The 12,806-nt window shown below is 43.0% G+C and overlaps 1 protein-coding gene across 3 annotated transcripts in view; it reads right to left on the bottom strand.

Annotated features, from left to right (window-relative positions):
• Window positions 1–221: 221 nt before the first annotated feature.
• Window positions 222–12,806, bottom strand: part of PCNX4 (pecanex 4) — a 36,490-nt gene continuing 23,905 nt past the window's right edge. For all 3 annotated transcript variants that reach the window (XM_063440057.1, XM_063440056.1, XM_063440058.1), the window contains exons 9-12: window positions 9,966–10,069; window positions 8,797–9,848; window positions 7,588–7,774; window positions 222–854 (exon numbers count right to left, since the gene is read on the bottom strand). In XM_063440057.1, coding sequence (XP_063296127.1) covers window positions 603–854; window positions 7,588–7,774; window positions 8,797–9,848; window positions 9,966–10,069 — 1,595 coding nt within the window. In that variant the 3' untranslated portion in view covers window positions 222–602. The remainder of the gene's footprint in view (window positions 855–7,587; window positions 7,775–8,796; window positions 9,849–9,965; window positions 10,070–12,806) is intronic.

Raw genomic sequence — 12,806 nt, 5'->3', positions numbered from 1 at the left:
AAATATTCTAATTGATAATTTGACATTCACCTTTATTGACGGTAGCTTCTAGGGTGGAATAGGAATTTCTATACGTTTTATTTAGAATTGTTTAACATGCCCTCAGGTTATGACCTTTCACCCGCTGGTTAACTACATCTCCCATGCTGCACTGCCAGAATGTGACACTATGAGTGTTCTAGTTCTGATTAACTTTGACAGAGTGGGGGAAAAAGACGTAATAAGAAACCACAAACTTTGCTTTATTACAATAAACATGAATATTTTATAAAAGAATTATGATACATTATAAACAGTTTGGTCAAACATTGTAGATCTTGGTATTTTTTTGATTGTACACATTTTACACTGGAAGCAATGACCCATTTAAGTCACTTGTCTGGTTGCTATAATATTGAGAGAAAATGTAACTAAGTGAGAGCACTTATCTAGAGGTAATGTGAATACCACTGTATCCCAGGAATTCTGTACATGCAGTTAATTTAAAAAATAAAAAAATTCTGAACACTAAAATGTCCAAGAGCAGCATCTATTGTCGTGTAACTACATCTGTCATAAATTGGTTATTTCCCACTGGACATGCAGAGACACAGTACAAAGGGTTAATACAAAGGCACGTGGAGTGGTACGGAGGAGTAAATTGGATATCCAAGTGGCGGGTCTGCCGCTTGCACAGTTAAATTTCGTAAAAGCACTGGATGAGCTTGAATGCTGTAACGTTCTTCGTCATCGTTTGTAGCGTACAAGAGCTCCCACGATAAGTTCGCCCACTGACCTCGAACAGCTTCTGCATTCAACTTTCCAATCTGCACCAGTTGGTCCTGGAGGGTGAGTACTCTGCCCGTGTAAACTCCCTTAATGTACATGTAACACAGAAAGCAAGATATCAGAGCTAACTTTCTTTACAGAACAAAATGATACCAGTATTTATCAGCATAAGATGACTTGCTGTCCTCTGCATTTTTCCATTTGGATTAATTTACTCTGAGATAGAATGTAATTATGTAGACGACCGTTTAATGTATTCTCATATGGTTCTATTGCAGAATACGGAGCGCAAGGAAGATAAATGTAGCATAATTGTGCAGTCAAACCTCTACAACAGCCTGTGGTGCTTGTGGTTATGGAGTCTCCAGACACCAACCCACACTAAGCAGTTAACCCGTTTGGCTCTTACCTAGCACGGTTAATCACTAAGATTAACGCGAGATGTCAAATTTAAAGTTAAAAAGTGAAACTAGAAAAAGTGTCAGCCAATCAGCACACTCCGTGCTTCTTGAAAGTTAAAATTGAGAAGCCGGATGCCACTGGAGGTTTAACTGAAGATACAAATGTGCCTGGGGGCCTCCTGTTATTATGACAAATTAATTTAGATGATGTTGCCTTATGCTAGGGATCGACCGATATTGGATTTGTTTTGGAGCACATACCGATAATCTGAACTTTCAGGCCGATAACTTACCGATATTCTGTACATTTACCGTTTTGAAAAAATAAACTTTCTATACAAATATGTTAACTGAACATGTTTATAATTTACCGTATTTATCGGCGTATAACACGCACCTCATTTTTAGAAAGAAATTCCAGGAAATTTCCCCCCCTCCCATAGTATTCTCCCCCCTCCCCTCCCATAGTATTCTCCCCCCCCCCCCCCCTCCCATAGTATTCTCCCCCCCCTCCCCTCGTATTCTCCCCCCCTCCCCTCGTATTCTCCCCCCCCTCCCCTCCCATAGTATTCTCCCCCCCTCCCCTCCCATAGTATTCTCCCCCCCTCCCCTCCCATAGTATTCTCCCCCCCTCCCCTCCCATAGTATTCTCCCCCCCCTCCCATAGTATTCTCCCCCCCCCTCCCATAGTATTCTCCCCCCCCTCCCATAGTATTCTCCCCCCCCCTCCCATAGTATTCTCCCCCCCCCTCCCATAGTATTCTCCCCCCCCCTCCCATAGTATTCTCCCCCCCCTCCCCTCGTATTCTCCCCCCCCTCCCCTCCCATAGTATTCTCCCCCCCCTCCCATAGTATTCTCCCCCCCCCTCCCATAGTATTCTCCCCCCCCCCATAGTATTCTCCCCCCCTCCCATAGTATTCTCCCCCCCCTCCCCTCCCATAGTATTCTCCCCCCCCTCCCCTCCCATAGTATTCTCCCCCCCCTCCCCTCCCATAGTATTCTCCCCCCCCTCCCCTCCCATAGTATTCTCCCCCCCCTCCCCTCCCATAGTATTCTCCCCCCCCTCCCCTCCCATAGTATTCTCCCCCCCCTCCCCTCCCATAGTATTCTCCCCCCCCTCCCCTCCCATAGTATTCTCCCCCCCCCTCCCCTCCCATAGTATTCTCCCCCCCCCTCCCCTCCCATAGTATTCTCCCCCCCCTCCCCTCCCATAGTATTCTCCCCCCCCTCCCCTCCCATAGTATTCTCCCCCCCCTCCCCTCCCATAGTATTCTCCCCCCCCTCCCCTCCCATAGTATTCTCCCCCCCCTCCCCTCCCATAGTATTCTCCCCCCCCTCCCCTCCCATAGTATTCTCCCCCCCCTCCCCTCCCATAGTATTCTCCCCCCCCTCCCCTCCCATAGTATTCTCCCCCCCCCCCTCCCCTCCCATAGTATTCTCCCCCCCCTCCCCTCCCATAGTATTCTCCCCCCCCCTCCCCTCCCATAGTATTCTCCCCCCCCCTCCCCTCCCATAGTATTCTCCCCCCCCCTCCCCTCCCATAGTATTCTCCCCCCCCCTCCCCTCCCATAGTATTCTCCCCCCCCCCTCCCCTCCCATAGTATTCTCCCCCCCCCCTCCCCTCCCATAGTATTCTCCCCCCCCCTCCCCTCCCATAGTATTCTCCCCCCCCCTCCCCTCCCATAGTATTCTCCCCCCCCCCTCCCCTCCCATAGTATTCTCCCCCCCCCCTCCCCTCCCATAGTATTCTCCCCCCCCCCTCCCCTCCCATAGTATTCTCCCCCCCCCCTCCCATAGTATTCTCCCCCCCCCTCCCCTCCCATAGTATTCTCCCCCCCCCCCTCCCCTCCCATAGTATTCTCCCCCCCCTCCCCTCGTATTCTCCCCCCCTCCCCTCCCATAGTATTCTCCCCCCCCTCCCCATAGTATTCTCCCCCCCCCTCCCATAGTATTCTCCCCCCCCCTCCCATAGTATTCTCCCCCCCTCCCATAGTATTCTCCCCCCCCTCCCATAGTATTCTCCCCCCCCTCCCCTCCCATAGTGTACTTCCCCCCCCCTCCCCTCCCATAGTGTACTTCCCCCCCCCTCCCCTCCCATAGTGTACTTCCCCCCCCCTCCCCTCCCATAGTGTACTTCCCCCCTCCCCTCCCCTCCCATAGTGTACTTCCCCCTCCCCTCCCCTCCCATAGTGTACTTCCCCCTCCCCTCCACTAGTGTACTTCCCCCTCCCCTCCACTAGTGTACTTCCCCCTCCCCTCCACTAGTGTACTTCCCCCTCCCCTCCACTAGTGTACTTCCCCCTCCCCTCCACTAGTGTACTTCCCCCTCCCCTCCACTAGTGTACTTCCCCCTCCCCTCCACTAGTGTACTTCCCCCTCCCCTCCACTAGTGTACTTCCCCCTCCCCTCCCATAGTGTACTTCCCCCTCCCCTCACATAGTGTACTTCCCCCTCCCCTCCCATAGTGTACTTCCCCCTCCCCTCCCATAGTGTACTTCCCCCTCCCCTCCCATAGTGTACTTCCCCTCCCATAATTACGGTACTTACCTGTCCTGAAGCGTGGGCCGGCTTCACAGCTTGCACCGCGGTACAGGAACTTTAATTTCATGTTCCGGTTTCCGGCGGGACTGAAAGGAAGTGTGCACACTATTGTGCACACTTCCTTTCAGTCCCGCCGGAAACCGGAACATGAAATTAAAGTTCCTGTACCGCGGTGCAAGCTGTGAAGCCGGCCCACGCTTCAGGACAGGTAAGTAATTATGGGATATTGGCGTATAACACGCACCCACGATTTTCCCCCTATTATCAGGGGGAAAAAGTGCGTGTTATACGCCGATAAATACGGTATTTATTTATTTTTGCAAATCTATTTTTTAGTAAGGTAAATGCACAAAATATACATGTCAGTCAGAATTATTTATATTTTCAAGAGTGTGTGTGTGTGTGTGTAGTGGATGCAGTGAGAGTATTTGATTAGTGAATGCAGTGTGTGTTTGTGTAAATATGTGGTGTAGGACTCTGTGGATAATTTTATATAATTATTACCTTAAAAAAAAAAAAAAATCATGCACTCACTGGTGAGGAGTAAGGGGTGCCGTGTGTGTGTGTATGAGGTGCAACATGTGAATGTGTAGGGTGTTGTTGTGTGTGTGATAGGGAGGGAAGCAGATCAAAGCAAATATAACTTTTCTTCTATTTTTTTTTTTATTTTTTAAAAGAAATATATTGTATATTACCCTCCCTCCTTACCTGTGGCCTGGGAGGGGGAGACATTGCTTTCCATCCCGGGTGGTCCCAGTGGTAAGAGTGAACTCTAGCCTGCAGCTAAGGCTAGAGTTCACTCTCGCGTGAGCGGAACGTTACTGTGGAAACTGCTGCAACGCTCCAAGCTCGCGAGGAGAGAACCCGAAGAAGCTGCAGGTAAAAGCTCCCCCGGGTCCTCTTTCCCTCCCTCCCCTGCCGGCTGCAATATCGGTATCTTTATAGGGTGCTGAAAATGCAGAACATCGGACGATATTCGGTCAATCCCTACCTTATGCAGCCTAAACTATCCTTTCAAGTCTAAAATGAACTTTGAATTCTCACGTTAGTCCATAACCCTGTAGGTCTCCTGGACATCTCCACTCCAGACATTCTTACTCCCATAATAATGACATCAATTCTGCCTGTGTTTAGACAAAACTGGTTGGCAGATAGTGTCAGCTTTTAGCCAAGGACTTCAATTCAAATGGCATGACATTCATCTAGCTAATGCAGAGGGTAACTTCTGCTTCAATTATATCAAAACGTAGGTGCCCCCCTCTGTAAGTGATACTTACCTATACATCCTGCAGCACGCTAGTCTCCATACTGCCTCCCTTTCAGAGATCGTCAGTCTCACTAATGTCAGCCAATCCAACGCTTCCTCATAGGGAAGCATTGGGAGCCAAGTGAGCATTTATAGCAAAACTATGCACTGTGTAAAATCAAATGATCTATAACCGCGTTAAACGCATTAGAGGCGCATTAACCCTGCAATGAAAACATTACTATTCCTGCAAAGTCAAACAACTTCAACTAGATAAAGAGGTCTGGGTGCCTATAAAGCTGTTACTGTGCCAGAATATTTATTTAAAGGTAAGACTGTGCCGAAAGACTCTGGGTACCATAACAACTTGCCTGAAATTAAGTGGTCATGGTGCACGGGGTGTTTCTTTAGAAGAAAACTAGTGTTATTAATAGGAACCTGTATTACTAACCCTATGGTGTCCCTAACTTTAAAGGTCCCCCCCCTCCCTCAACACAAGTTATTCAAAGGCTTAACACAAAACTTTTCCACCTGCTTTTTTCCAGCAGTGATGGCTAGGTAAACGCCTCCCGTGGTGCGAGGACAGAATGCGTATATGCGGCAATTGCTGCATAGTAAAGCGTCCACATAGAAAGCATTTAATATATGGGGAATTTATAGATCTTACACGTCCTCATACAAAACTGGAAGACCGTGCCTAGAGGTTGAGTAAACCCTCAATGTAATTATTGTGAATAATTACAATGCGCTATATAAATAATATAATTATTTCCGATCTGAGGCCAAATAGCTGAACATGAAAAATTCAAGTGGACTATGCCTCCAGTTCAGATACTCTGACCTTAAAGGGACACTATTTCACATTTCATCTCATTGACGTGGTCTGGGTGCAGTGTCCTTGCCCCTTTAATCCCTGCCTTGCAAAACATTAAAATCATTACAGTTTTAAAGACTAGTCTCTAGAGGCGCTTCATGGAGTTTGACTCTGTGAAATGACGCTGAACGTCTTCACGCTTTCCATCTGGAGAAATTAACTTCCTACAGGGAAGTCCCAATGCGCCTGCGTGCGGCACTTACCGAGCATGCGCATTAGGTACCCCCTACAGGCTGATGGCGGAGGGGGTGGGCGCCAGAGTGCACTATAGTATTAGACATGCAGTTTTCTGTATTTCTAGCAATAAAGTTTTACTTTAAACTTTCACTCTGAATTCAATTCTCACTTATACCCTCATATAGTGAATATACCCGATAGATTAGATATGTACCTTTTGCGGCACTAGAAGCCCCATAACTGATCATGAGTGCAAAGTTATGGTACAGAACATACCTTGTACAAACTAGACAATGTACTAAAAAAATCTGCATATATTAGAACATAATAGAGAATAAAATAGAAAATATACAAAGTCAAACACATGCTATCTGGAATTCAGGTACACATTAATAAGGTGCACGTATTCTGAAACTTTGTTGAACCAAGAATGCCTTGAAGGTTTCCTGATACGTGATATAAATGAGTTATCTAATACACTTTGCCCTATATTGTGTAGTTACTTATTTTCTAGAGAAGGGAAGCTATCTCAGCTTTTAACTGATTAAAGGCGGCTGTTCTAAGAGGGTGGCATTTTCTCTGCTTATCTGGAGCAATAACCGTAATGTTCCCATTATTACAGCCATTTGGATGGACCTGTAGAGATTTATCTTCTGTTGCTCAGCACATGTCAAATGACAGTCACTTCATCTTAACACCCCTGCAGCCTTGCATGTCTGAGAAACGGCACGGTTTGTGCAATTCCCACGTGTCTAGTGACGGTCAGACGACCATAAGGGCTTTCGACTAAAATAGAATCAATCATTTATTTTACTGTATGCAGGGCGTCCGCATTAAATTATCAGAAGAATTAGACTCAAGTATTGGGTGACAGGGGGGAGTCTGTATGGGGGCTGGAATAAATATTATTTCTTGTTTTTATTTAATAAAGAATGGCCCATACATAATCTTTTTGTGTTTGTTTTCCTTTAAGTTACAGGTGATACAATCGCTATTGCACAGAATGACTGTAAACACAGCTCCACCTGTACTCTGTGCACTCCAGTTCCTTCACCTGTCTGGGATGGAGATAGTTCTGTGATATTTACTAGCAAGTATAATATATTACTTTCCGAGTCCTTTTAAATGAACACTCCAAGCACCATAACCACTGCAGCCTGCCCTGGTACTATGCCACGATAAGCAATCAAACTGTTTGTAGTATAGTTTGACAAATTACCTTGGTCCTGCCGGGTGTTAACAGTCTCCTACACGGCTTCTCTTCTGCAGGAGAGCTTGGCTAGCTCTACTGAACAGACCATGCAGGACTGTAATCATTGGCGGAGAGCATCAGTTGAGCACTTACTGCCAAACTATATCTGCAGTGCTTCGCCCTATAGAAACTCCCGGCGCAGGCACCCTGGGGAGCCAGATAAACCATACACTGGGATAGTGCAGAGACACTGCTGGTGTGTAGCGTCATAATCTCACTAATGATTTCTAAATAAAGATACTAAATTATAGTTTTGTTTTTAATCTGCTATCCTTTATCTAGAACAGAAAAAGCAAGACCACCGACCAATAGAAATATATATCTTACCATATTTACATCTTGCCCCAATGAGAAAAGGTAGGGTTTCTCCTGTAAAACAGCCTGTTGCCATCTGGGGTCTGACTCCAAACCAATATACCAGTCATGATCGTACTCTTCAAAATAATTGATGAGCTCTTTGAAGTCTTCTACTGGGCCCAGACTTGCCTTATCAACCATCAATTTCAATGTATACCTGCGAGACAAGCCACAAAAAGCTTAGCAAATACAGTAATAAATGAACAAATAAAAACAACTAGTTTTGGGACTATTTACAAATGCTCAGAAGTTTCAGAAACTTTAGGACCATTTTAACAATTCACGGTTTATAAAATACACAGGCTATGCTAGTGGTTCCCAAACTTTTTAAGTTCAAGGCGCATTTAGTATTTCAATATTTTTCCAAGACGCCCCAAGTGAAAACAATTTTCTAGGTTTTATATATGTACAGCGCAGCGGCATATACTGGGCCCCTGTCGGCAGAAATGCTTGCCATTCAAGCGCAGATCCAGAACCTAATCTTGGGAGGGGCACTGGTAGATTATTTAAAGAAACAATCCAGGCACAATAACCAGTACAGGACTCTGTAGTGGTTATGGTGCCCGTAGTGTCATAGTGACTTCCCTGAGTAAGTAGTCAAACAGTTTAAGAACAGTTTGACAACTTACCTGGGATCTGCCAGGATAGGGACTGTAGTGTACGTGTGTATATGTGAGTGCATTGTGTTTGGGAAAGAGGTAGTGTGTGTGGGGCACTTTGTGTGAGTGTACGAGGATGCATTGTGTTTGTGAAGGGTGGTGTGTGTGTGTGTGTATGGAGGAAGTTAGTGTGGGTCGATAAAAGTATAATTTTATATAATTTTTAATTTAAAAAAACTTTTAATTCCCCCCTCTCACTGCTAACATAGCAATCCCTGGTGGTCCAATTGCTGAGAGTAAACTCTAGCATTCTGAGCATTGCCGTGGTAACTGCGGCAACGTTTCAAGCTCGCGAGAGGAGAACCAGCGGAGCTACAGGTTAGAGCTCCCCCGGGTCCTCTCTATATCTCTCTTTCTGATCTCCCCTCCGGCCTTGCAGAGCCGGCAGGGGAACGGGAGGCACGGTTCCCGGTGCTATCATCATAGCACCAGGAAAATATCTTGCAGCGCCCCTGTGTGCCCAGCACACAGTTTGGGAACCACTGTGCTATACAAAGTTGGTTTAAAATGTAGCTCTTACCTGAATGCTTTCAAAGCCAGTTGAAATAACATTGGTTTTCCAGTTAACCAGTCTACAGAGACGGACCAAGGAATGTTGCCCAGGTAGGCTCTATATAACCATGCAGAACAAGGAGTTGAGCTTTCTGTTCCAAACAAAGTAAAGTAAACTGATGTTAGTACTTGAATGTATAGCTCTCTCAGTGATGTGTCTTTGATGAGTTCATCACACAGCACCGAGGGCTTCTCATCCAGGTGATGAAAATCCAGCTGTGTTAGAACAAACTCATACCACTCGGAAGGAAACATTTGCTTCATTTCACGCACTTTTTGATTACTTATAGAAACCAATATCCAATCTTGAGGTACGCTGAGCGATCTTGAATAAGAACACTTAAATTCCAACATACTGAAATGTTCAACAGGAGTTTGTTTTCCTTTGTCTGTTGCAGGAAGACCAAAGCCAACTACAGAATAAAGTTTGTCAACAGCTACATCTTGCTCTATGTAATGATCTTCATGTTGTGTTTCGATACTACCCGGGATAGAGAGCCCCCCAGCAGCTGAAGTTACAATTGGTTTAGTTACAGTTTTCTTTGTGTGCGGAAGAATTTCAAAAATATCGTCGTCATCTGACCATTCGTCGAACCCCTCTCCACTAATGCTTTCATTTTCCTTTCTGCTATTATTTTGGCCAACAGTGTGAGTTCCCTCAATTTCACTGTACTTTTCCGAGATGGTAATGTTGAGGCCGTCGCTTTGATCTACAGCTGAGTTTTTTTGTGTTTTTGACTTTTTATAACGAGAATGAATAAGCACCCACAAAAGCACTTTGATGAAATCGTCTCTGAATTGTTTCAAGTTCTCGTGAGAGTCGATTATCCCAGAAAGTACGTTTCTAGCATCAGAATACACCCTAACTGGAACAACAGTGCACGGCATTAATATGTTCCCAAAGTGGTGGTTTAGAGCAAATCGGCCTACGTTTTCGGCCTGCTCAAAAGCCATTTCGAAGACTTCATCCACCCGCCGAGCTTCAGCAGTGTGACATGAGGTCTCCTGTAACTCGAGTCCCTAAGAGACAAACAAATTTTTTTATAATTTCTTCTGAAGAGTAACATGCATGTGATATCAAATTAGAATTTGGTTCAAGCTATAATTTATAATTGACTTTCCTTCTCAATAGTTTACCTTAACATTAATGCAGCAATAAGTGTACCCTCTTTCGAGAACTAGCAGCCATATAAGGCGATCCTGAAAGCGACAGAGATAGTGAGATCCAGGAGTAACCAGTCCTGAAATACAAGAGTGAACATAGTACTAAGTGTTAGATCATACACTGATATATATAAACCAAGCATAGAATGTCCAAAGAGTGACCATGGTACTAAGTGTTAGATCGTACATGGAGATATATAAACCAAGCATAGAATGTCCAAAGAGTGACCATGGTACTAAGTGTTAGATCGTACATTGAGATATATAAACCAAGCATAGAATGTCCAAAGAATGACCATGGTAATAAGTGTTAGATCATACATTGAGATATATAAACCAAGCATAGAATGTCCAAAGAGTGACCATGGTACCAAGTGTTTGATCATACATTGAGATATATAAACCAAGCATAGAATGTCCAAAGAGTGACCATGGTACCAAGTGTTAGATCATACATTGAGATATATAAACCAAGCATAGAATGTCCAAAGAATGACCATGGTACTAATTGTTAGATCATACACTGATATATATAAACCAAGCATAGAATGTCCAAAGAGTGACCATGGTACTAAGTGTTAGATCGTACATGGAGATATATAAACCAAGTATAGAATGTCCAAAGAATGACCATGGTTTTAAGTGTTAGATCGTACATTGAGATATATAAACCAAGCATAGAATGTCCAAAGAGTGACCATGGTACTAAGTGTTAGATCGTACATTGAGATATATAAACCAAGCATAGAATGTCCAAAGAGTGACCATGGTACTAAGTGTTAGATCGTACATTGAGATATATAAACCAAGCATAGAATGTCCAAAGAATGACCATGGTACCAAGTGTTAGATCATACATTGAGATATATAAACCAAGCATAGAATGTCAAAAGAGTGACCATGGTACCAAGTGTTAGATCATACATTGAGATATATAAACCAAGCATAGAATGTCCAAAGAATGACCATGGTACTAATTGTTAGATCATACATTGAGATATATAAACCAAGCATAGAATGTCCAAAGAGTAACCATGGTACTAAGTGTTATATCGTACATTGAGATATATAAACCAAGCATAGAATGTCCAAAGAATGACCATGGTACCAAGTGTTTGATCATACATTGAGATATATAAACCAAGCATAGAATGTCAAAAGAGTGACCATGGTACCAAGTGTTAGATCATACATTGAGATATATAAACCAAGCATAGAATGTCCAAAGAATGACCATGGTACTAAGTGTTAGATCGTACATTGAGATATATAAACCAAGCATAGAATGTCCAAAGAATGACCATGGTACCAAGTGTTAGATCATACATTGAGATATATAAACCAAGCATAGAATGTCAAAAGAGTGACCATGGTACCAAGTGTTAGATCATACATTGAGATATATAAACCAAGCATAGAATGTCCAAAGAATGACCATGGTACTAATTGTTAGATCATACATTGAGATATATAAACCAAGCATAGAATGTCCAAAGAGTAACCATGGTACTAAGTGTTATATCGTACATTGAGATATATAAACCAAGCATAGAATGTCCAAAGAATGACCATGGTACCAAGTGTTTGATCATACATTGAGATATATAAACCAAGCATAGAATGTCCAAAGAATGACCATGGTACTAATTGTTAGATCATACATTGAGATATATAAACCAAGCATAGAATGTCCAAAGAGTGACCATGGTACTAAGTGTTAGATCATATATTGAAATATATAAACCAAGCATAGAATGTCCAAAGAGTGACATGGTACTAAGTGTTAGATCGTACATTGAGATATATAAACCAAGCATAGAATGTCAAAAGAGTGACCATGGTACCAAGTGTTAGATCATACATTGAGATATATAAACCAAGCATAGAATGTCCAAAGAATGACCATGGTACTAATTGTTAGATCATACATTGAGATATATAAACCAAGCATAGAATGTCCAAAGAATGACCATGGTACTAATTGTTAGATCATACACTGATATATATAAACCAAGCATAGAATGTCCAAAGAGTGACCATGGTACTAAGTGTTAGATCGTACATGGAGATATATAAACCAAGTATAGAATGTCCAAAGAATGACCATGGTTTTAAGTGTTAGATCGTACATTGAGATACATAAACCAAGCATAGAATGTGCAAAGAGTGACCATTGTACTAAGTGTTAAATCATACATTGAGATATATAAACCAAGCATAGAATGTCCAAAGAGTGACCATGGTACTAAGTGTTAGATCATATATTGAAATATATAAACCAAGCATAGAATGTCCAAAGAATGACCATGGTACCAAGTGTTTGATCATACATTGAGATATATAAACCAAGCATAGAATGTCCAAAGAGTGACCATGGTACTAAGTGTTAGATCATACATTGAGATATATAAACCAAGCATAGAATGTCCAAAGAATGACCATGGTACTAATTGTTAGATCATACATTGAGATATATAAACCAAGCATAGAATGTCCAAAGAATGACCATGGTACTAATTGTTAGATCATACATTGAGATATATAAACCAAGCATAGAATGTCCAAAGAGTGACCATGGTACTAAGTGTTAGATCATATATTGAAATATATAAACCAAGCATAGAATGTCCAAAGAGTGACCATGGTACCAAGTGTTAGATCATACATTGAGATATATAAACCAAGCATAGAATGTCCAAAGAATGACCATGGTACTAATTGTTAGATCATACATTGAGATATATAAACCAAGCATAGAATGTCCAAAGAGTGACATGGTACTAAGTGTTATATCGTACATTGAGATATATAAAC

This window comes from Pelobates fuscus, chromosome 13 (assembly GCF_036172605.1).
Source record: "Pelobates fuscus isolate aPelFus1 chromosome 13, aPelFus1.pri, whole genome shotgun sequence".
In the NCBI taxonomy this organism is placed as follows: Eukaryota; Metazoa; Chordata; class Amphibia; order Anura; family Pelobatidae; genus Pelobates; species Pelobates fuscus.
The sequence above is the reverse complement of the archived record's forward strand: the minus strand, read 5'-3'. Positions and strand labels throughout refer to the sequence as shown.